This window comes from Epinephelus moara, chromosome 2 (assembly GCF_006386435.1).
Source record: "Epinephelus moara isolate mb chromosome 2, YSFRI_EMoa_1.0, whole genome shotgun sequence".
In the NCBI taxonomy this organism is placed as follows: domain Eukaryota; kingdom Metazoa; phylum Chordata; class Actinopteri; order Perciformes; family Serranidae; genus Epinephelus; species Epinephelus moara.
Genome location: NC_065507.1, coordinates 26546962 through 26569662, shown reverse-complemented (window position 1 = coordinate 26569662; position 22701 = coordinate 26546962). Strand labels below are relative to the sequence as shown.

At 41.5% G+C, this 22701-nt stretch overlaps 1 protein-coding gene across 9 annotated transcripts in view; it reads left to right on the top strand.

Annotated features, from left to right (window-relative positions):
• The window catches only part of lrfn1 (leucine rich repeat and fibronectin type III domain containing 1), a 149982-nt gene extending 133487 nt beyond the window's left edge, over positions 1-16495 (top strand). For 6 of the 9 annotated variants that reach the window (XM_050063779.1, XM_050063762.1, XM_050063781.1 and 3 more), the window contains 2 exons: positions 10034-11429; positions 14557-16495. In XM_050063779.1, coding sequence (XP_049919736.1) covers positions 10054-11429; positions 14557-15457 — 2277 coding nt within the window. In that variant the 5' untranslated portion in view covers positions 10034-10053 and the 3' untranslated portion in view covers positions 15458-16495. Of the gene's footprint in view, positions 1-5342; positions 5520-10033; positions 11430-14556 lie in introns of all 9 variants that reach the window. The other 3 variants (XM_050063798.1, XM_050063807.1, XM_050063774.1) reach the window with 2 other exon arrangements.
• Positions 16496-22701: the final 6206 nt, after the last annotated feature.

Sequence of the window (22701 nt, the reverse complement as noted above, 5' to 3'; positions counted from 1 at the left end):
AACTATCAATCACCAAAGTGTCCCATCAACAAGTGACGTGCACGTACACAGCGCCAGTGTAACTCTAATGTTCTCTATCTTGTTTAGGGAAGCTCTTACAATTAAAGTTTATGGAGCTGCAATAGTTTGCGCTTCTCAATTCTTCCTCATTGAAAGTTTTAAATGGGATGTAATTGAGAAGACCGTCTTTGCATGCAGACATAATTATAATATGCAAATGCTCCTCCTGTTTACGACGATACCCCACATCCCCCCTTGATGAGATGCGACCAGAAATCCCTGGGGCTATGGAGCCTCCGTTTAGGCGTCCACTGGTGGAGAAGGAGCCGACTCCAATGAACTCAGGCTGTCAATAATTATGCCTGCATCCTGACAAGAGTCACACAAGGGCAGCTAGCAGTCCACTGCCTGTGCTGTCTAATTGGCATTTACGGTTTCCTGACAAAGTCATGTCCTGAAAATATCCTTACAATGCAGCGGCTGTGGGCAGATGTTTTTCCGAGGTAAGGACAGACTTTGTGTTCAGTCACTGTTTTCAATGTCACATTCAAAATAAGATTCAGCTAACTTGTACTGGAACTTGAATCCAGCTCTGCCACAAAATATTATTTTCAGTTTCAGTTAAACTACTTATTATTTTTGATAAATCAGTCTATATAATGTCATACGAAAGTGGAAATGTCCACATACATCGTATGTTTCTGCAATCAATATGTTACATTTGTACATTTCATATGTTGCAGATATGTTGGAACTTTACATTCCTTCTCCTTACAATTTTCTATTTTGTGACTAATGTGTGGTTATGTTTAGGCACAAAATCCATTTGGTTATGTTTAGGAAAAGATCACGTTGTGCCTCACTTGGTTTGGTCGCTACAGACACGACTGGACATATCCCCAAATTCTCTTTAATTCTATTGTTGGTCTCAGACATTGGACTTCTGCCGTCTGCTGCTTAGCAGCTGTCTCGCTTAGCTTTCACGCTCTCCACCATCCCTGTCTCCTCCTGATGAGAAGCTCATTTACATGTTATTTGAACATCATACATATGGAACAAAAACACATATTCGTGGTTTGCAGAAATGTACGATGCCAACATTTTATTCTGGCAACTGGGCTGTCTGGAAATAAATATTATAGTCATTCCCCCTCTCTTCCTCCTGTCATTACCTGTCACCTTCTACTGGCCACCTTAGAATCATGGCAAAATGCCCAAAAAATAATACAATAATAAATATTTATAAATGAAAACTTTTAAAAGATCTGATTAAAAAACATGAGCTAAAAACTCAGGTAAAATCAGGAAATGCTCTCAGATAAAAGTATGTTTTAAGAAGGGACTTAAAAGAAGTCACTGATTCGGCCGACCTGATTTCCTCAGGCAGACTGTTCCAGTCATAATCCTCTATCCCCTTTAGTTTTCAGCTGGGCCTATGGAACAGACAAAAGTCCTCTGCCTGAGGACCTCGAAGTACGTCCTGGTGTGTGCGGCACTATGATGTCAGAGATATAGCTGGGATGGAGACTGTAAAATTAATCAGTGAAATCTTAAAATCTGTTCTAAAACATACTCGGAGCCAGTGTAATGAGGCTAAAAGTGTAGTGATGTGATCATGTCTCTTGGTTCTGGTTAAAAGCCTGGCAGCTGAATTCTGGATATCCTGGACTCAGTTAATAGATTTTTGATTCAGGCAAGGAAAGAGGCTGTTGCAGTGATCCAGGTGTGAAGAGATGAAGACATGTAAAATTGTCTCTTGTGTGAACTTAAAAGTTCAAATTGATTATATTTTTGAAAAAATTTTAAGATTATGTAAACATGATTGCATGAGCTTTGTGGCATGCTGCTCAAATCTTAAATTAGTCTGACCAACAGTATATACTAAAACAGTGACTCATAGGATTATTAAGTTATTAAAAATAATTGCTGATTGCTTTTCTGTTGATTGACCAATAACGTCAACTCTACTGTAACCTCATATGAATTAAAATTTTAATGACCAGTGGTGGGTTTGCCTGCCCTCCTAAAGGAAGCTATTGTCACCACGTTATTATGACAAGATTACATTAAGCAGGCCATATTTTATGCAGAGTGAATGTAAGATGACGCCTAATAGCACATTCCTGTACAGTTTAATGACGGTAGTTAACACTCATATACATTATTCACACAGGACAATTATTTAAGAGACGCTATTTGATTGGTGTGTATATATTTTTTAAATTAGGCCGCCTCGTGTGACAGTTCTATCATTTATGTGTCATTCTGAGTTGTCTGAATCTATCTATCTATCTATCTATCTATCTATCTATCGGAGAAGGTGAAACACTATAACCAAGTATTTCATGCCTTTCTCAGATGTTGCAAGGATGCATAATCATCCTCGCAGCTGCTTGCCCTGTTTAATGTGTAAACTGGATGCTATGTGTTAAGAATGCAACAGCAGGAAGGTGTTTTACAGTCAGAAATAGGACAGGCTGTTAGAGACGGCATCTTTCAGCTTTCATTTGAATCTTGTTTATGACGCCCTCTAAGTGAGTAGCTGATTATTTTAGAAATAGCACATCTACCTGCTTCTCTTTTTTTAACACAGCTCTATTGTGAATTTGTGAACCATAAGAGCATTTTTAAGAAGCAACCGATCTGATCTTTTGTTCATGTTTTCCGTCGGTATGTTCCAGAACACGAGTACAAACACACTAAAAGTGTTGTGTCTGAGCCTGGAAACTGAATTAATGTATTCCTCTCCTTTGTTTTCTCCTCTTGGGCTCTTTCTGCTTTCTATCTTTGTTTCATTTTGTTTGTTTGTGCGGTAATATGTAGATGTACATGGATATGTTTCCTCCTGTGTCTTTGTGTGGGTGGTTGTGTGTTACAGTGTGCTCATATGCCTTCATGAAGAATTGGGCTTGTATGTAAATTTGACACGAGTATGTCTCTTATGTTTCGTGACATGTTATATTTAATAGCAGTATCAGTGTTCAGGATCGGGATCAGAATGAATCAGCAAATTTAATGATGGGCTGTGGATATCTCGAACTTCTAGAGAAGTACAATGATGCCTTCAGGGGAGCAATTAACAGCATCAATAGATTATTTTGTCAATTAATGATGTTGGTCACACGTGAGCTCTGAATTTCAATGTCGTTGAGGTCACATGTGAGTCGTTGACCCAACCAGCCATCACGTGTGTTGTCAGGGTTAGATGGGTGCAGGTGTGAATGGGGTTGAAGCTGTCTGGGGAGGGATCCAAGGACTGCATTGAAAGTAAGTGATAAATGGTGTCGTAGGCCACCACTTCTGTTTAACGATGCTCGTTCCAGTTTGACGTAGATGGCTTCTTTCACGCCTCTTTCAAACCATCTGTCTCTCTGGCCAAGATGTGAACATTGCTGTCCTCAAAGGATTTTCCCTTCTCCTTTAGATGTAAATGGACAGCTGAGTCTTGACCATAGGAGCTTCCTCTCCTATGTGCTTGTGCCAATGTACAAATCTGTGCATTCCTGCCTGCATTTAACTGCATACGTTACTCTGCTTTTGCCTTGGTGTTTTGTCCTTAGGTTGGCCAAGCTTCTGTCTCAGTGCGTTCCTAGGTTTGAAATGCAAAGGGATGTGGCGTTTGTTGTTTGTTGTCAAGCAAGTCCAGGCGCCTACAATATATTGCATAGAATTTTTTAATTAAAATATCAGAACATATTGAAGAAGTTCTTTCACAATCTCCCTGAGCATAAATGAGCAGTATGCAGGATCAAGGGGAGTCTGAATGGAATATTTTATAACTACGTTTTCATCAGTGTAAATCTCCTGAAACTAATAATGGTTTTATTTAAGTTACTACAGTATGTTTCTGCAGTACCCTTGAACCAACAAACAGTGTTGCCAACCCTTTTCCAGTGAAAATAGTTAGCATTATCTCTATCTCTATATCTCTATAATAATGCTATAAGTTGCCAGATGACTTTGCACGTTTGCATAATGGTGATGTCGTTTTGCATTATTTGTACATAGGATAATGGAGGCATTACATCTTCACTGTATTTAATACAAACTCCTCAACAAAACATGACTGGTATAAGAGCTACGGCACTTTTACAAGTATGAAGGATATATATCCAGGATTTCGAACTCAATCAGCAGCAAGGGAAGTCCAGAGAGGCTGTTCCTCTACACTAAAGCCAAACTATAGGCTACAGATCACAGTTTAAAAGTGAACCACCACATCACTGCTGATTGCGACATAAGACAATGAATATAAAGGGAGACTTTGCCGATATTGAACTAGCTGTGTGGCATCACAGTGTGTGCAGATGAACGATGTTTGGCTTTGCCCCCATGCCATTGCTACCTCCACCACCAGACAGGCAGGGATCTTCGGGAGAAATCAACGTTCATCTGCGCACACTGTGATGACACACAGCTGGTTGAATATCAGCAAAGTTTCCCTGCTTCCCTTCACTGGTTCCTGTACAGCAGGGTCGGTCTTTTTCTCAGTGTTATAATCATTAAAAAGCAAAAGCAACATGTGTATACATTCAGTAGTCTATATCTTCAGTAGCTAGCTAGCTAACCCTACACTTTTCAGGGTTTGATTTTGGTTTTGGATAGGGCTGACCCAAAAAATTCGAAGCTTCGTTCGATGGCACGGGATTCGATTGTGATTTTTTTTTTTGAATATTCAGACTTTTTTTCTCCCGTTTTTTTGGGGGGACCTTGAACGCAACCCCATCTCCGACAAGGAAATAGGAAGTCCGACATGCAATGAATGGAGACCTATTATCCTGCTTGAACGCAGACAACTAAATTCTTTCAACAATGTGACTCAAAATAATGATAAAATAGATTTTATTGATGTAAAATAATATGCTAATGGTTTTCCACCGGTCCACTGCACTCTGAGTCTGGTGTCAGTGACACATGCTGCTCTGAGTCGCGCATCTGTCTGCTTGCGCTGCAGTGCGCGCCGAGGGTTTTAATCTTTAGTGTTAAATCAAAAGTTAAACACTACTTATCAGCAACCAGAAGTGTTTTTTCGTTTGTGAATATTTTTATCTTAATTCTAGAGTTGCAAGAAACTACCTTTTCACCATAATTTGTAAGTTATTAACTTACAAATTATGTAATTTGTAAGTTATCGATCGTCGAAGGCTTCGATTTAAAATCGATCTGAGCTCCGAAGCTTCGATTTTCAAAAATTAAGTCGAAGTTCAGCCCTAGTTTTGGAACAGGGAAGAAATATATATCTTTTTCCAACCTCTCCAGGTAACGAGTATCATTAATGCACAACGTTTAAATCTGATAACTGATTTACATGATTCATTCATTTCAGATCTAGTCGTCTGTAGTCCTTTTGTTACAGGTTGGTCCGCTGTCAGAGGCAGGAGGACAATCACCACAAAGCCAGATGTTAAGTAGAAAAAAATTTACAACCTTCATTGAAGATAAACAATTCATTCAAGGTCTGAATGGGCGCCATGGGACAGGGAACCTCCACATGGTTGGTTAAAGGACGACTCCCACTGGTACAGTATTTAACCACCCTCGAAACCATGAATGATATGTCTGCACACACCCACTGGTCACACTATAGCTCATTTAAAATGCACAGTAATCAATATGTAATCGCTCCAAACTGAAGGACAATCACTCCCTCCAGTAGGAGAGCAGACAACCAGCTGATAGCATAGCCTCTGAATATCTCTTTCCCCGGATCAAAGGCTCACACACACTGAAATCTCAACCAAAACAAAAAGTGTAAAGACATTGCACAAACAACATGAAATTAAAATCTCTCACCTCTTTGCCTAAAGTAGGTATCTGATGTGCTGGCATAAGAGTACCTCCCCCATAGTTAACTGTCTTCACTAACGGCAACACCATAAGCTGCAAACAGCACATCGTCCCTCACCCCCGAGTGCCACTGCCATGAAAATAGCAGCTTGTTATCTCACGCAACCTTTCAGCATTTAAATGAAGTCTTTTTTATTCATGCTTGTTTTCCCACCCACTCAAATACACCTCTAATACAGATGAGAGAATTCTGATATGCATTTTAAGCTGTGTGATGGAGGCAAAACTAAATAAAAACATGACTAAAACAAATCTTGTGTAGGACATGGTATTGGCAAATGCTCAATATTAAATGTATTAATCTTTTTTCGGACAGACACAATGCTTCAACTCTGAATAGATTATTAATAAAAATGTTTTTACAGAGTGCTTGCAGGTCCTTAAAAGGTCTTAAATTTAATTTTATGAATATTAGACCCTTAAAGTCATTGAATAGTATTAATTTTGAATTTGTGAGGTCTTCATCGGCACAGTCATTTTATCTAATTTCATCTATCCATCTATTAATTTCTTTTTGTCAAACGAATCAGGCTCTTCTGGGTGGTAGTCCACATTTCTGATAATATGAATCCTTAATCCAACCACTGAACCTTATACTGTCTTTTTACTTTAAAATATAGATTAACCTAACCCACTCTAATAACCTAACTCTGCATGGGACCATATATACTACTTACCTTTAACGCTTAAATTAGAAAAAGATGATTTGTCCAGTCTTAAATTTGTTTTAAACTATGTTGAAAAGCTGTTAAAAAGCATGTAAGTGTCTGATGCCTGCGGACACCCCAACTTAGTTTAGACTTTGTAGTAAAAAAAAATGGAGCGTGTCGTTTTATCAGTGCTCACCGGCTCAAAATTTGATTCAAATTCCATATCTTATGCAGCTCAGATCTCATATTCAGGTTGTTTCTGGCAGTCCGCAGGGCTTTTTTTTTTTTTTTTTTTTTTTTTTTTTACCCTTTGTAGCCAACGGCAACAGATGTCAAAGGAAGCTCTATGGATTTCAGGCTGTAGAATGATCCACATTTAGAAAACTTGAGCGTAGTGTTTAATGTCAGGTCCACTCTGGGGTGGCCCAGGAGGTGCAAATATTCAAATTTTAATCATAACGCAGCGTAATGGTCACCTTAAGTAAATAGGGATAAGCTTTAATTGGATTTTGCAAATAAAGTTGAAATGTGACTAAATTATAAAACTACTTTCTGAAGCTCAGACTGAAGGAGAATGCAAATGTTTAGGCCTCCTTATATCTGTGGGTGTACACAATACAGTATGTGCATGTATGGGTATAAATGTGTGCATGGGTGTATGTTATTGTGTGTCCAATTTTGTTTGTTAATTTAGTTCCTGAATATGTCAGAATGTGAATACAAGCTATTCTCAATTAAATTGTAGTAATCCATCAGAGGAATCCCCTGTGAGAGGCTGTGCTCCCGCATGACTGGATATTAAAAAAAAACAAAAAACAACTAAACTCCCATTCACCCTGTGTTATCGATTGGGTGGCCGCTGCTAATATTAAGCAATAAAACAGAAATAGAAATGTGAGGCGGACCTGCCCTTTTCTTTTAATTTACTCGGCCATTCATACATCCGTTCACGTCCCTCCTCACCTTCTCAGCACCCATTAAGATTGAGGCCCTGCGTTTTCGGGCAGCTCAACATCGTCTTAATGCAATTCAAAGACCTACATTCTACACCAGAGTTGCCGTGGCAACAAAGTCCCCCCCTCCCTCTGCGAGATGCTGAAAGATCAATAGAGTATCCTCGACGGTGTGGCAGGAAATGCTCGGGTACAGATGGTCCACAGAGAAACCATGAGCTTTGTGGCCTAGTTACCATCTGAAAACTAACACAATCGAGGGAGATCACTCCTCTAATGGAGCTACACAAACTTGGGCAACAGTATTGCACTTAATCTGAACCAAAGATCATAACACTGTTGAAATGATCTAACAGTACTGTGGTCTCTTATATAGGAGTCTGTTCAATAGGAAGTATGATCTGCACTAACCTACTTTTTTGTTTTAGCTTTCCCAGCATCTTTAAAAAAGGAAGTTTGGGGAATTAATTTAGACAAGGCAGGCACACTGTGCTGCCAACAATAAAGGAGCATCACTAAATAAATAAATTCTCTCAGGGGGGTTTTGAGTTTTCTCACACAGTGTACCACCTAGTGTGTGTTTCTGCACATGGAAATGGTTTAACTATGTGTGCATGTTGTGTTTTTCTCTTGCATGTGTATTCTTTGTTAAATAAATTGCACAGGAGAGATTTTTTTTTTTTTTTTTCAATTTCAAACAGTTAAGGTGGTTGTATTTCAGAGATGGAGGTTGCAGCTTAGCCTGCACAGTCATAACAGGAAGGGAAAGAAGTGTAAACACAAACAAGGGAAGGTCCAGTATCTTTTATTAAATACAGTCTAATGGTCTGCAGAGTCAACGTAATACAACTGTCAGTGCTGAGTAAATTCACTAAACGAGCTTTCAGAAACTATACCACTGGTTTGAACTTGTGCTTCAAACTGTCCTAGAAAATGACATCATGCAAACCCAGATTTTAATGAGAGCTCTGATTGGACAGCGGTAGTCCATAGTTAACGAGGTGCCCTGTTGTCTGTCAGACAGTAGCCAGACAGCAGTGTGAGTGTGTGTCTGTGCAAGAGAGCGAAAGGGAAAAAGCATTTGTGAATTCTCATCGTTGGCTTGCAAATGTAGCGCAGGTTGATGTAAAATGGCAGAAATGCACTCGCAATTTCACACTTCTCTCGCTATCTCGAACATGCATAACAGCTCTCATCAGAACAAGTTTGTTGAATTTAAGACACATGTGAAAACAGAGTCTTTGTGCAAAGCAAGAGCACGAGAGACTGAGGGGAAGAGAGCTTGGCTTGTGCTTTATTTCTGCTATGAAATTTGACATGTGGCATTTAAAATATTCCATGAATCTCACCCCAGGCGATTTTAAATCAAATTTAATTTAGGGTTATCAGTACTGTGAGCATTAGATGCTTTTGCTTTGGGCACAACGGGGGACAAAATCAGTGGTGTTAAGGACGTCAGCACCACCTCAACATGGTGGAAGATAGATAGAGTCTCTAAAATTAGTCATGACAAACTGGATGAGGCATCAAAAACGGGGAAAAAACAGACACCATGAAAATCATCAGCCAACTCTTCCTGAGTGAAGTCAAATAATTATGCTGGACCTCTAAAATAAGGGGATCAAAAGTGTCACCCTGTGGGGCTGGGTGGGGTGGTAGGCTGTAGCAACCCAAATGTCACTCTCTAAACCAGGAAACCAAAAGTCAGTTGTCATCCTTTACTTTAACGCCGTTAACAGGCTCTCTCATCAACTGTGAAGCTTTAGGCGTTAGCAATCAAGATGGATGCCAAAGAGGGTAAAACCACTGACAATGTGGCATCAGCACATCACCGTTTGTGTTCCACTGGGGTCTCTTATGGTTATTGCAGCCAAGGATCACTTCTTACTCCTGTCACCACAGGCGTGTTCTCTCCAAGACTGAAATCAATACTTCTAAATGGGAATCAGAGAATCAGAACATCCTCGGTGCCGCCGTCCAACGGACTCGAAAACAAGCCGCCGTTTTCACCTTTTACTTTTTGTTGCCGTGATTTACATGACAGGTTTCTGTCTAATTTTGCAGTACATCTCAGAAGCATGGGGAGAGCAGAGAGCATGAAAAGGTCATGAAAATCCTTGAGCGCTGCTGACAAGCGCCCTTTTCTACCTTTAATTCTCCATCCTGATGTGGAACTCAGAGCAAGGAAAACACACAGGCCGTGTTTTATGATGGAAATGTACATGGCATATAGTTACCTAATATAGGAAAACTGCCCTGTGATCATTCAAGAAATTATATGGTTCAGTGGTGATGCAGCCTGGTGGCACAAAAAAACATTCTGTTATTTCCATTAAAAGGCTACAGAGACATGGGCTTCTGACAGTGTTGGTGCAGCCTTTCATCATCCTAGGTGCCATTATTTCAGAAAAGCTCCATTTCATTTTGTGATTGATACCTTGCTGGCAGTCTCAACAATCTTGGTCAGACTCTTGATTTTTGCAGCAGGCTTTCATAAAAGCTGCGATGCTATTTATTAATTCAAAGATCTCTATTTTTCGACTCAATGCCTCTCCTATTTTTCTTTCTCTGTCTCACACACAGGACCTGGAAACTGATTAACAATGGACCGGCTGGTTCTGTGCGTGCTGCTGTGTGCAGCTCTGGTGAAGGGATACAGCTGCCCCGGCCGCTGCATCTGTCAGCACCTCTCCCCCACCCTGACTCTGCTCTGCGCTAAGACTGGTCTGTTGTTCGTGCCCCCCACCATCGACCGCAAGACGGTGGAGCTGCGACTCACAGACAACTTCATCACCATCATCCGCAGGAAAGACTTTTTCAACATGACCAGTTTGGTCCACCTCACCCTGTCTCGTAACACCATCAGCCAGATCACCCCCCATGCCTTTCTCGGGCTGCGGGCGCTGCGGGCGCTCCACATGGATGGAAACCGCCTCAGCGTGATAAAGACCGACCACTTTAAAGGCCTCATCAACCTGCGGCACCTCATCCTTGGAAACAACCAGATCCACCAGGTGGCCCCCACCTCGTTTGATGAGTTTGTTTCCACCATAGAGGACTTGGATCTTTCCAATAACAACCTGCGCAGCCTTCCCTGGGAAGCCATAGCCAGAATGACCAATATTAACACGCTCACACTGGACCACAACCTGATTGACCACATTGGAGCGGGGACTTTTACACTGCTCACCAAGCTGGTCCGCCTGGACATGACCTCTAATAGGCTGCAGAAGCTGCCGCCAGACAGCCTGTTCCAGCACGCTCAGGTCCTGTCTGATGCCAAGGGATCCAGCTCCTCCACTCTGGCTGTGAGCTTTGGTGGCAACCCTCTTCACTGTAACTGTGAGCTGCTGTGGCTCCGCAGGCTGACAAGGGAGGATGATCTGGAGACCTGTGCCTCGCCGGAGCACCTCATGGACAAGTATTTCTGGTCCATCCAAGAGGAGGAGTTTATCTGTGAGCCTCCTCTGATCACAAAGCATCTTTCCACTAAGCCCTATGTGATGGAAGGGCAGGGTGTGACTCTTAAATGCAAAGCAGTGGGTGATCCAGATCCTGATATACACTGGCGGTCGCCAGACGGCAAGCTGGTGCATAATAACTCCCGCACTATTCTGTATGATAATGGCACCCTTGATATTCTCATCACCACGCTGAAGGACAGCGGGGCATTTAATTGTGTTGCGTCCAATGCCGCAGGCATCGCCACAGCTGCTGTTGAGATCAACATGATCCCCTTACCCTTGTTTGTTAACAACACAGGCCACATGCGTGAGGACCCTGGCCTCTCAGACATCACCACCTCCTCCAAATCTGGCAATGACACCAAGGGCTACGACAAGCAGGACAGGAGGGTGATGGTCACCGAGCTGACCTCCTCCTCCGCTGTGATCCGTTGGCCATCTGAACGCCATATCCCCGGCATCAGGATGTACCAGATTCAGTACAACAGCACGGCAGATGATACTTTGGTGTACAGGTAAGCCACGGTGGAGGGGGTGGTTGGATGCAGAGAGGGGAGGGTGGTAGAGCAGGGACACGAGGAAAGGTGAGACATCTGGAGTTACCATCTGCTGAATGACACAACGGTCCGTTATGGCAGATTGACAGATCCCAAAGATGCAAAATGATTAAGTATGTCCAAAAATACGCAGAACCCTTATAGTGTAGTCCGGGGGATAAACCGAGGAGGAATATTTTTCCATTAATTATAATGCCTTCAAATGCGCAGTCATAACAATACGCATAACATGTACAGTTCAATTAAGACATTTACAGATCCAGTAAACAATTTTTGATCTCTGATATCTGAGTAGGTTGTTGCAATCAGCTGAAGAAATTGTGGAGTCCAGCACTCCAAAGAACTAAAGGGCCCTTTCAGCATCATTAAAACATAATATGACAATAAACAATAACATGAGGCCTGACTATTTCACTGCATGTAACTGTTTGTATCATTAGCAAGTGCCGGCATTAATTGGTTGAAACACAGAGTGTGATTAGATGTGGTTGTCTAATGATAGGCTTGGTTGCAGTGGTGGGAGAAGTTTTTTAATCAGTTACTTACTGAAGGTAAAGTAGCAAAACCACACTATAAAAATACTGCAGTCTCCAGTCTTGTATTTAAAATGTCTAGGCAGCATTTTACTGTTGTAGCTGGTGGAGGTGGAGCTAGCTTTAACTAGTTTATATACAGTTCGCTTGATTGGTCCAGTGGTTCCCGATCAGTTCTGCAGACTTTCTGGGCCTCATCATCATCGTCATTTAAATTAAACCATTTGAGAAGTTTAAAGGGGAAATCTTTTGTTGGTGAACTGCTAATAACTCATAGATGTCCAAAATGTTGCAAAAGCCTCAACTATACACTCATTTTATGTAAGGGATCAAAAGCCAGAAAGCTTGAAGAGCACTGGTTGTCTTTTTAAATTATTATATTTTAAATGTAAAATATCGCCCTGAATAAGGATGGGAATTGAGAAGATTCTATTATAAACAATAGTTTTGTCAATTCTGCTCATCGGTCTGATTCTTTATTGAGTTCCTCATTGATTCCAGTTTTCTGTGGAAGAAAAGACTTTTCTTTACAGGTTTTTCAGTGTCAGTGCAACTGTTTTATCATGTTTGACTCTAAACAGTGTAGATGATATGAGAGGATATTTTTACAGAATTATTTTTTATTTAGATTTTCTTAGTCAAAGAAAATATCTGCTTTTACCCCTGGTAACGTATGTATTGCTCTGTTGGGAAGCATGATGACACTCGTGCAAATACGAGTGTCAAATACACGGCATTTCTGTAATTTAAGCCCAAGTTGCATAGAGAGATGTTTTATCATGTTGCTAGTGTTCCAAGTCTTAAATTAATAATCATTTTACAAACATTACAAGCAGCACTGCTGTGGTCTTTCTTTGTGAAACGAAGCCACCCTTTGGACCTGTTCTTCCTCTCTGCCATGACTCCTTTTTGCTGCAAGTTTTGCACTGCGCAGCTGTTAGAACAAGCATGCAGGCATCGATAGGACGAGTAAATAAACTAGGAGCCATATGATTCTGATGGATCAGGCAAATTGGAACCAATTCCCAACTGGAAACGGTTCTCGATTCCCATCCTTACCTCTTAGAAGTGCACACAGCTGTTACGTTAATTAGCACAACATTCCCATTTAATATGTAGTTAAGTAGATGAATAAGGTAAAATGGAAACTGTCATGAAAAGCACAGCACTTGAGTAAATGTACCTAGTTACTTTCAATCACAGAGTATTAGCAACATTTAGTATAGTATCTTATCCATAATGGCCCCTTTAGAGTGTTTTATTATTATATTTAATGATCTCCATTGTAGCATTAACATGTTAGCAGTGTTTTAGTGTTGTAGTCGAGATGGAGCTCATATTTCAGGAGCTGACTATATGTTTTGTATATTAAATATTAATCTGAAAAGTGCAGAGTAACCATTTCTGCAAAACAAATGTACTGTATTGGTGTAAAAAGCACAATATTTCTCTCCAAAATGTGACGGAGGAGGAGTATGAGGTATCATACAAAGAAAGTACTTGAGTCACTTTCCACCTCTGCAACAAATACAGACATACTGTACAAGAAAAAGGTCAATATACAGTAGGCATTTTTTTAAAGTAAGTTGCAATATATGAGTTAAGTTGCAGTGTGTAATATTTAAAGTGAGAAATATCCATGAACCTGAGCAAAATTAAAAGTGTTTATGGTTTTCAAAATGAGCTAACCCTCTTCTCAACAGTGAGTATAAACATCTGCAGACCACCTTGAAATACTGTTTTAAATATGAGAATAAGTTTGATGCGTTCCTTATGCAATATGTGACGCACATGAACTGAATCTGGTACACCAAGAAGCACTTCAGGATTTATGTATTCATGGAGCGAGTTAATAATAGTCGTCGACTTTTTTTTTTTTTTTTTCCCCAGGTTTTATCAGATATAATGAGTCGCTCTCCTGTATAATTTTCTCATCCAGTTTAGGCATGGAGCTGAGTGTTGTTTTGTCTTTAGGAGGTACATTATTACCTACAAATGATAACCATCAAAATCCCCCTTTAGGGAAAAGGAACACGCTTCTAATTATATTAGCGCCAATGTTGACCTGAAGACAATGCCTTTCTCCATCGTATTTAGAGTCGTGTAATTTCGCAGTTGCCGACAAAATGTGACCTTAGGTATTCACACATCAAAACTGCCTTCACATCATGCGTCACTTGTCCTGCAACCTGCAGCTGTTGTGGCATATTCTTTAGACAGCGAGCCTCCTCTGCTTTGTTTATCCCCTTGTGGTTTACCCTTGCTGTCATTCATACACAAACCCAACAGAGCAACTTTTCACTGCTATTTTATGATACATATGATATATGACACATATTCTCGCATAAGTCAACTTTAATGAAGCGCTGTGCTTTTTATGTTTGTCTACCAGAATGCAAGAGCTGTGTCGGAACTGTTGTCTTTTTGTTGTGTGGAACTGACACCTTGTGTGATTTAATACACCTTATGCAAATCAGTATATGTGGGCGTTGTAATTCCGATGATTAATCGTCAACATCTTCACCACCACACTATGTTTCTTCTCTCTGCAGAATGATCCCATCTACCAGCAAGAACTTCTTAATCAATGATCTGGCCGCAGGGCGGGAGTATGACCTTTGTGTGCTGGCGGTTTACGACGACGGCATCACATCATTAACAGCCACACGTGTGGTTGGATGTGTGCAGTTCCACACTGCCAGTGAGGTCAGCCAGTGCCGCTTCATGCACAGCCAGTTCCTGGGAGGCACTATGATCATCATTATTGGTGGTATAATTGTTGCTTCGGTACTGGTGTTCATTATCATCCTGATGATCCGTTACAAGGCCTACAGCGGCCCAGAGGACAGTAAGACCAAGGTCAGTTCCAGCATGCACTCGCAGACCAATGGCAGCCAGCAGCGGCTCCAGCGCTCCGCCTCCAAGCAACCGTCTGATGAGGGCCAGCGGGAAGCTCATGCACCCAAAGAGTGCATGGCGCTGGTACTAAGGGTGGACAATGAGAAGAAGGAGGATCCAGCATCCACTACTGCCATCTTGGAGGTGGAGCTGCCTCCACTAAATGCAGACAAGATGAAGAGGAGAACCAGCCTGGATGCACAGTGCTCTGGCCCCCCATCTGAGGACACGCAGACGGACAGTAGCCTGACGGGCTCCACCATGTCCCTGTGTCTCATAGGCCCCAACGCTGGCACCAAGGAGGCTCCCAGGCTCAAGGACAAGAAAAGTGCCCTGGCCAACATGGGATTGCTCCCTAATGAGCTGGCACGAACTAGGCACAGATTCTCTTTTGACGGAGGGGATTACTCCATTTTTCAGAGTCATAGTTACCCACGCAGAGCGAGGACGAGGTGGCACAAGTCCACCAACCAGCTCAACATGGAGTCATCGCCGCTCGCCAATAGGAGAGTTACATTCAGCAGCACTGAGTGGATGCTGGAGAGCACAGTCTGAGGAGAGCAGTGTAGCCGAAAATAAAACCGGCTTGGCCACACGCGGGACACACATGTAAAAACACAAATATGTCTACATGCCATATAACACATACTTTCCCTGCACACAGCAGATGATGAACATAAGCACATTTACGTACACATGCAAACTTTCTGTGAGTTGCTGGAGAAGAACACAGTCTCCCTTCATCCTGCCTCCCCATCATACTCCCAGAGAGGTTTGTTGGCCATGTCCTTTCTTTATGCAGCAGTGCCTTATTCTAAAAAAAATGTACGAATGGAGGATGCTGCTCACTGTAGTCATAAACCGTCCTCTCTGTCATTGCCTCCCGCCCATTCTGATGATGGGAGGCGTTTCTTTGGATTTTTTAATTTTCTCCTTTTTTTTTCTCTCTGTGACATGCCAAGGGGGTGTGGCGTTTGGATGTGACTGTTTAATTGTTTAAAAAAAAAAACAAGAAAAAAAAATTCCATCATAACTGTAAAGTGAACAGCCAGGTATCCTGTTATGTCAATCATGTTTTGGGTTCTTTCAGAAAAAAAAACAAAAAAAAAAACTTTTGCACAGAAGACACGAGATACAAGGACAAGTATCACCACCAGTCTATACAATAATAATAATTTAAAAAAAAGAAAAGAACAGGATTTTACACATGCCGATTTCTAATGTTACCATAGAGAGGATGGACCTGGGAGCCAACCGCGGATTCCTCTTTGACAGTCGGACTGTATGATGTTAAATAGATATTGTTCCAGATGTGACTGTATATTAATCGGTACTGTATCTGGCTGGTCTAGATAAAAAGACAACAAACAAAAAAGACATATATAAGTATATTAAAACATTGGTGTATGTGTACTAACTATGTAAGTAAGTAAGTCATATGTCACATGACTTTTTACAAAGCATTTGGGTGTTGGCTGCAAGTTTTTACATTAAAAACCTGTGTCATCACACCTCTCCCTATTTAGTATGTCAAAGTTTGGACCATTTATCCCCTCACGAAGGGTATTAAATTTTTTGTGTGGGTTAACTGTATCGGTGGCGTTTCCTTCTTGTGCTTCAGGAGCAGCAGCAGTGTGTGTGTCGGCTGCAGGGAGGTACACAGGCGAATTGAGATGATAAATATTTGATTCCCAAGTACTATTTATAAGGCTTCTGTGAAAGCTGCACAACGACCGCGGAAGCAGAGTGGGGTGTGGGACGACGAGGGACATGATCACTCGACGTGAGGCTGAATTCAAATGCAGCCTGTTGTTATTAACAAGGGTGTAAAATCTGTTGGATCCCACTAGGGGGAGACAAGGCTCTGTAAGGTTCCCCAATGGGGAAGATGCTATAATAACTTTTATCAGCAGAAAGCCTGTGTAGGTTTTAAGATTCAGTTTCCTCTCATTTTGGGGCAAAGCTTGGATGTTGAAAAGAGGATGACAGTATTTTTACACCCCACATATTTAGCACTTATAAGCAGAACTGTATGTAAACAGTCAGTCAGTGGCCTTAAACACATCATAATGTAGCAGAGATAAGGACATTTTTTATCAATAATTGTCTAAAACTCTTTGTGAAGCATCTGTAACTGGTGTATTAACAGATAATGGATCAAAATAACAGCTGTGATCATATTTAATGATATGTGATCACACACAAACAAATCTTCACAGTGTATAAGAAACAGTATGTTCAAAACATAAGAAGACATTTTGAGCTTTTTTGAAGCATCTCATGACTTTCACAGTGTTTGTTTAAAAATGAATAGATACTTAAAGTATCTTTGCAGCTGTGCTTTGATACACCGATCAGCCAAAACATTCAAACCAATGACAGGTGAAGTGAATAACATTGATCATCTTGGTAAAGTGCAATGTTCTGTTGGGAAACCATGGGCTCTGACATTCACGTGGATGCCACCTGACATGGTCCACCCACCAGAACACAGTTGCAGACCAAGTAAACTCCCTCACATGGCAACAGCACTGGTTGATGGCAGTTGCCCCCCAGCAGGACAGTGTATCCTGCCACACCACAAAAACTGCTCAGGACTGACCAGAGGAATGGAACAAAGAGCTCAAGGCATTAACCTGGCCTTGAAATACAGCAGATCCCAATCTGATCAAACATCTGTAAGATGTGCTGGTACCCCATCTCACAACCCACGGGTCTCAAAAGATCTGAAAGTAAAAGAGGTCCTGCGTCCATGCCTTGACAGATCAGAGCCAAGTCCGGTCTAAGGAGGACCCACCATGGATCAGAGGTACCTCTGGGGTAACAGCACATTCCTTAGATGTTGTGCTGTTACCCCAGAGGTACCTCTGGGGATGCCACCTAAACACCAGTGCAGACCAGATACCCCCCTTACAGCAATTGTACTTCTCAGTAACAGTGGCAATGCGCCATGCCACACCACAAAGACTGCTAAGGAATGGTCTGAGGAATGAGACAAAGAGTTCATGGACCCACCGTGGATCAGGGAGTTTCATGGACCTCTGGGGTAACAGCACAACATCTGAGGAATGTGCTGTTACCCCAGAGGGAACCTCGATCCATGGTGGGTCCTCTTTGGACCGGACTTGGCTCTAACCTGTCAAGGCATGGACACATGACCTCTGGAGGGTGTCCTTTGGTGCCTGGCATCAGGGCGTTACTTTCAGATCTTTTGAGTCCCGTGGGTTGTGAGGTGGGGTACCAACACATCTTAGAGATGTTTGATCAGATCAGGATCCAAGGAATTTGGAGGCCAAGTGGATGCCTTGAGCTCTTTGTCTTTGCTGTTTTTGTGGTGTGGCATGGCGCATTGTCCTGCTGGGGGGACCACTATTACTGAGGGGTGCCGTTACCATGAGTGGAGGTACCTGGTCTGCACTGGTGTTTAGGTGGGTGGATTGTGTCAGGTGGCATCCACATGAATGTCAGAGCCCAAGGTTTCCCAACAGAACATCCACATGAATGTCAGAGCCCAAGGTTTCCCAACAGAACATTGCATTGTAACAAGATGATCAATGTTGTGCACGTTTTAATGTTTTGGCTGATCGATGTGTATTGAAACTGTTAATACACCGGGTACAGATGGTTCACAAGAGGAGTTGTAGTTGTTGAAAAATCAACTCATAAACACTTAAAATGTATTTAATTCTGCTGACGGCTACATGACAATGCTTTATAAACCATCTTTAATTGTCTATGCTACATATAATAACCTTATTTCTCTGCCTGCACATACTGTACTGCAGGCAGAGAAATAAGGTGTTACAGAAAAAGGCATGCCAGCGGGAACAGATACTATCGCAGTGCATGTGGGATATTTGTTTGCTGCCACCCTCTCCCTCTGATTACAGCTACTTAGCACAGGCTGAGATGAAACCGAGCTGCGTGGACAGCAAAGAGATAAAACGTGGAGCAGAGAGATAAGTCACACTGGAGGTTTTCAATCCTCTTGAATCTCTTATTTGCATCCTCAGTGACAGAAAGGATTGGGTCTCAAAACGGGGCCATCCCTTTCTTTTCTTCATCATTCTTAACCAGTTTTCAGCCTTAAATATTGTGTGTGTGTGTGTGTGTGTGGGGGGGGGGGGGTCCAGCCAGAAGACTTGAAGGGACAGTGCACACCAAAATCTAAAATGCATACAGTACATATTTCTCTTATAAGCCGAGGGCCATGTAGTTTGATTAGAAACAGCTGAGAGAAGGCAGACTTCTCTACAGCCAGTATCTCCAACATTCAGCAGCTCACACCAAGACAATCTAGACTGAAAATACTGCAAGTTAGAGGAAAAATGTGTTTTTGATTTGCGGGTGAACTGTCACTTTAACGTAAGGGCTAAATGCTCAGCTGTCAATTTATGGCACACACATTTTTCAGCCCCTGCCTGTCTCCTCATTAACGGCTGATGGTTTCCAGTGGGAGAATATGCTGCTGACCGTTTCTCACAGCGGGAGAAGTGTCTCTCTCTCCCTCTCTGCTCCTATATGTAACCATTATTCAACACAAAATCTGCTTAGGCAGAAGGAGGCTGAGACTTCACCATGTCTTCAGAATTGGCCAGAGCAGTCAAACTAGCAAACACTGAGGGTACAGCAGAGCGTTTTGTGTCTCATCAGCACTTCTGAGTGACTGCAAGAAAAAAAAAAGTGTCTCGACTTGGTGCGGGTGAGTTTTTTTTTTTGTGTTTCCATTCCTACGGGATCCTTGTGCTGCTGGTTTTACAGTAGCCTCCACCATGCTTGTGATGTTTCCTATAATTTCTGGTGTCCATTGTTTTCAGCAAATATTCTGTGTCTTCTGAAAATGGAGTAAATCAAGACACTTTATATATAGTTTCTGTGGAGAGACTGTAATTGAAGAGGTAAATTACTAACACACTCACAGTTTGGGTTTTTCCAGGACCATGCAATGAACTGCACAGCACAGCAAGGTAAAGTTGTTTACCTTGCTGTGCTGGTCACAAACCACAGTAGAGCCTGTCGCCTGCAGCCATTCACAGCCTCGCTGTAGCTGTTACTGTTTGTTCTACTCCCCCATACTGATCTGCTGACCAAATAGTGCAGAATCACAATAAAAACGTTCCGCCAGTTTGACAGCGAAAAGCTTTGAATGTGAAGCGGTGAGTGCAGGTTTGCATCAGCAGTAACTTAATACGCTCTCCTATACGGCTGAAATCGGTCACTCAACAGTAAAATAAGGCTGATATCTTAAACCACGAACTGGAACACAGGAGTGAAACTAAACTCCAAACCACAGATATTCAGCTAGGAGCTGTGACAGTAGCAAGAGCCGAGCACAGGGAGGCTTTTAAGAATAGCACAGAAACATGAGTGTAGCTGCTGAGGGGAGGAGATGCTGGTGTTTTGCAGATAATGTGTACCATGATAACCACCTTAGCCTGGGTGTTAGCCTGCCAGCATGTGCTTATTAGCACTTAAGTCAGAGGAACACTTCAGTAAATACAATTAATCAGTAAAGTGATGCAGAAAAGGCACAAACTGGTGCATGAAAATTCCCCACACTGAAAGAAATTAAGTGTTTGAACATGAATGCCTGGACAATTTTTTTCATTGCAGTCCATAGTTGTTGAGACTTGTCACTCAAAACTACATACCAGGTGGTAAAGAGGGTACATCCTCTGGGAACCAAGAATGTCTGTGTAAAATATAGTGCCAATCCATCCAGTAAATGAAGGGATATTTAAGTCTGGACCAAAGTATTAGACTGAACCTTCTGTTAGTACATCTAAAACCTCCTTTTAATCAGAGGAAACAACACCATTACTTCTGTGTAGACTTGCAGCAAAAAGTTGCACTCATTCTTGAGGACTATAGTATTAAGTCCACATATATTTGTCATTTTTTAGTGTAGCACGAATAAAAAATGCCATTTATTGGTTATTTTTTCTAGATAATTATTTTATGAATACGTCGTCCTAACATGCAGCCGTAAAACACACTCAATTTAAGATTTTGCCCTCGTGCCAAATGCTTATTAACCTTGACAACATGTTCTATAAACCTCAGTCAACACTGATTTGACCAGTCGAATTTTGTTTGCTTTTTTCTTTTTCCAAGATTCGGGCAGTTGCAGCCAAACTCAACACAACCCACACTCTGCTGCTTAGAGAAAACACTTAGCCTATTGACACAGACTCAGTAAAGTGCTTCAGGCTTCTCCAGTACACACACACACACTTTCAAAACGGTTTACCAGCACTTCCTTCAGCATCAGATTATCTAAAAATATCTGGATGGCACAGGCCTACTACTCTTTACCAGGCTTATTTAGACTTTGTTAAAGAAAAAAAACGAGGGAAAAAAAAGCAAAGTACAAATGTAGTCTGACAAGTGTGGTAGAAAGAAACTGACCAACGGCACAGAACGTGATGTGAATATGGTTTGAATAGTGCAGTTTATGATAGTGTTGTGTTTTATTTTTATGCACAGGGCTGTTTTTTGTGATTTAATATTTTTCTCAGGCATTAAATTGAGTATTACATTACCTGGGCAATAAGGTCTTACTGCTCTTCAGCACAGAGCTGAACCACCGGGCGCTCTTTCACCAGAAGCAGAGAGAAATTGTGCAAATCACTACATTTATTCACTTTGATCATGAATAGCAGCTTATTAAGGTATATCTCCTGCATCATAAAAAGATGTTCAAACTGGGACAAAACTGCGGAGAGGTCTTTGATCAACGATGGCCGATGGAGAGGAAGCCGCCCTCTGTGTATTTCTTCACAAACAGCCAGACTAATGAAAAAAAAATATCACAAGAACTCAAATTGGGAATGTAATGTTTCTGATGCTGGAGGTAGTTTTTAAGTATAAAAATATGAATAAACTCACCTATCTAGATTTTAACTTCCACCTCATTATATTGCTGTATTTGGCCCCAAACACATGAATGTTCTGTTAACAGACGGGAGGAAACTGGTTCTTACAGTTATATCACAGTGAGTTTATGGATCAATGTCAGGTCTGTGACACGCTGTTTAACACATATTAGCTGTTAAAGTGTCTGGTGATATTGTGTATTCTTCTGATATTTTATTATCAACAAAGGGGTCAAACGGAGAGAGTAATAAGAGACTGTGTGAAAATTGTTTCACTTGTTTTTAAAAGGAAAAGTTATATTAATATTTTCTTTTAATCTTAGAAAAAACCCTCTTATACCAGATCTTGAAGACAGAAGAATTCAGATCAGATTTGTGTGTCCATACATCACCAACCCCTCTGCATGCATTTCTGTGGTACTGACAAAGGTTTCAGTAACCTTGCAGTAATACTGGTGACACAGATTTCCAACACTTAAGTATAAGAAATGGGAGTCCATCATTTCACCCTGCAAACACTTTATTTCGGTGTCTGTCCGCTGACTGTTGCTCCTCATGTTGTCCTCTTCAGTGCTCCGGTAGTAGCAGCATGGATCTGCTCAGCACTTCCCTTCCATCACTCTGAATTTGTTGTTGTTGTGTGTTGTGTTCAAAGACACTTTGAAATCCAATGTGAGCAGACTGTGACATGTCTGTAGAAATCTGATTGGAATTGTATTTCAAACCACCTCCAAATGTAGTTTGGATCAAGTGTGCAAAAATTTCATGTGTCTTTTTGCTGTCCAGACAATTTGCATATGCCCAAAAACCCAATTTTGATTGGCAGTGTGAACAACAAATGACAACAACTATAAATACAGTTATAAAAATCATGCTAACTCAAGCGGATGGCTGAGTCCACACCTCAACGACCATGGCAAACGA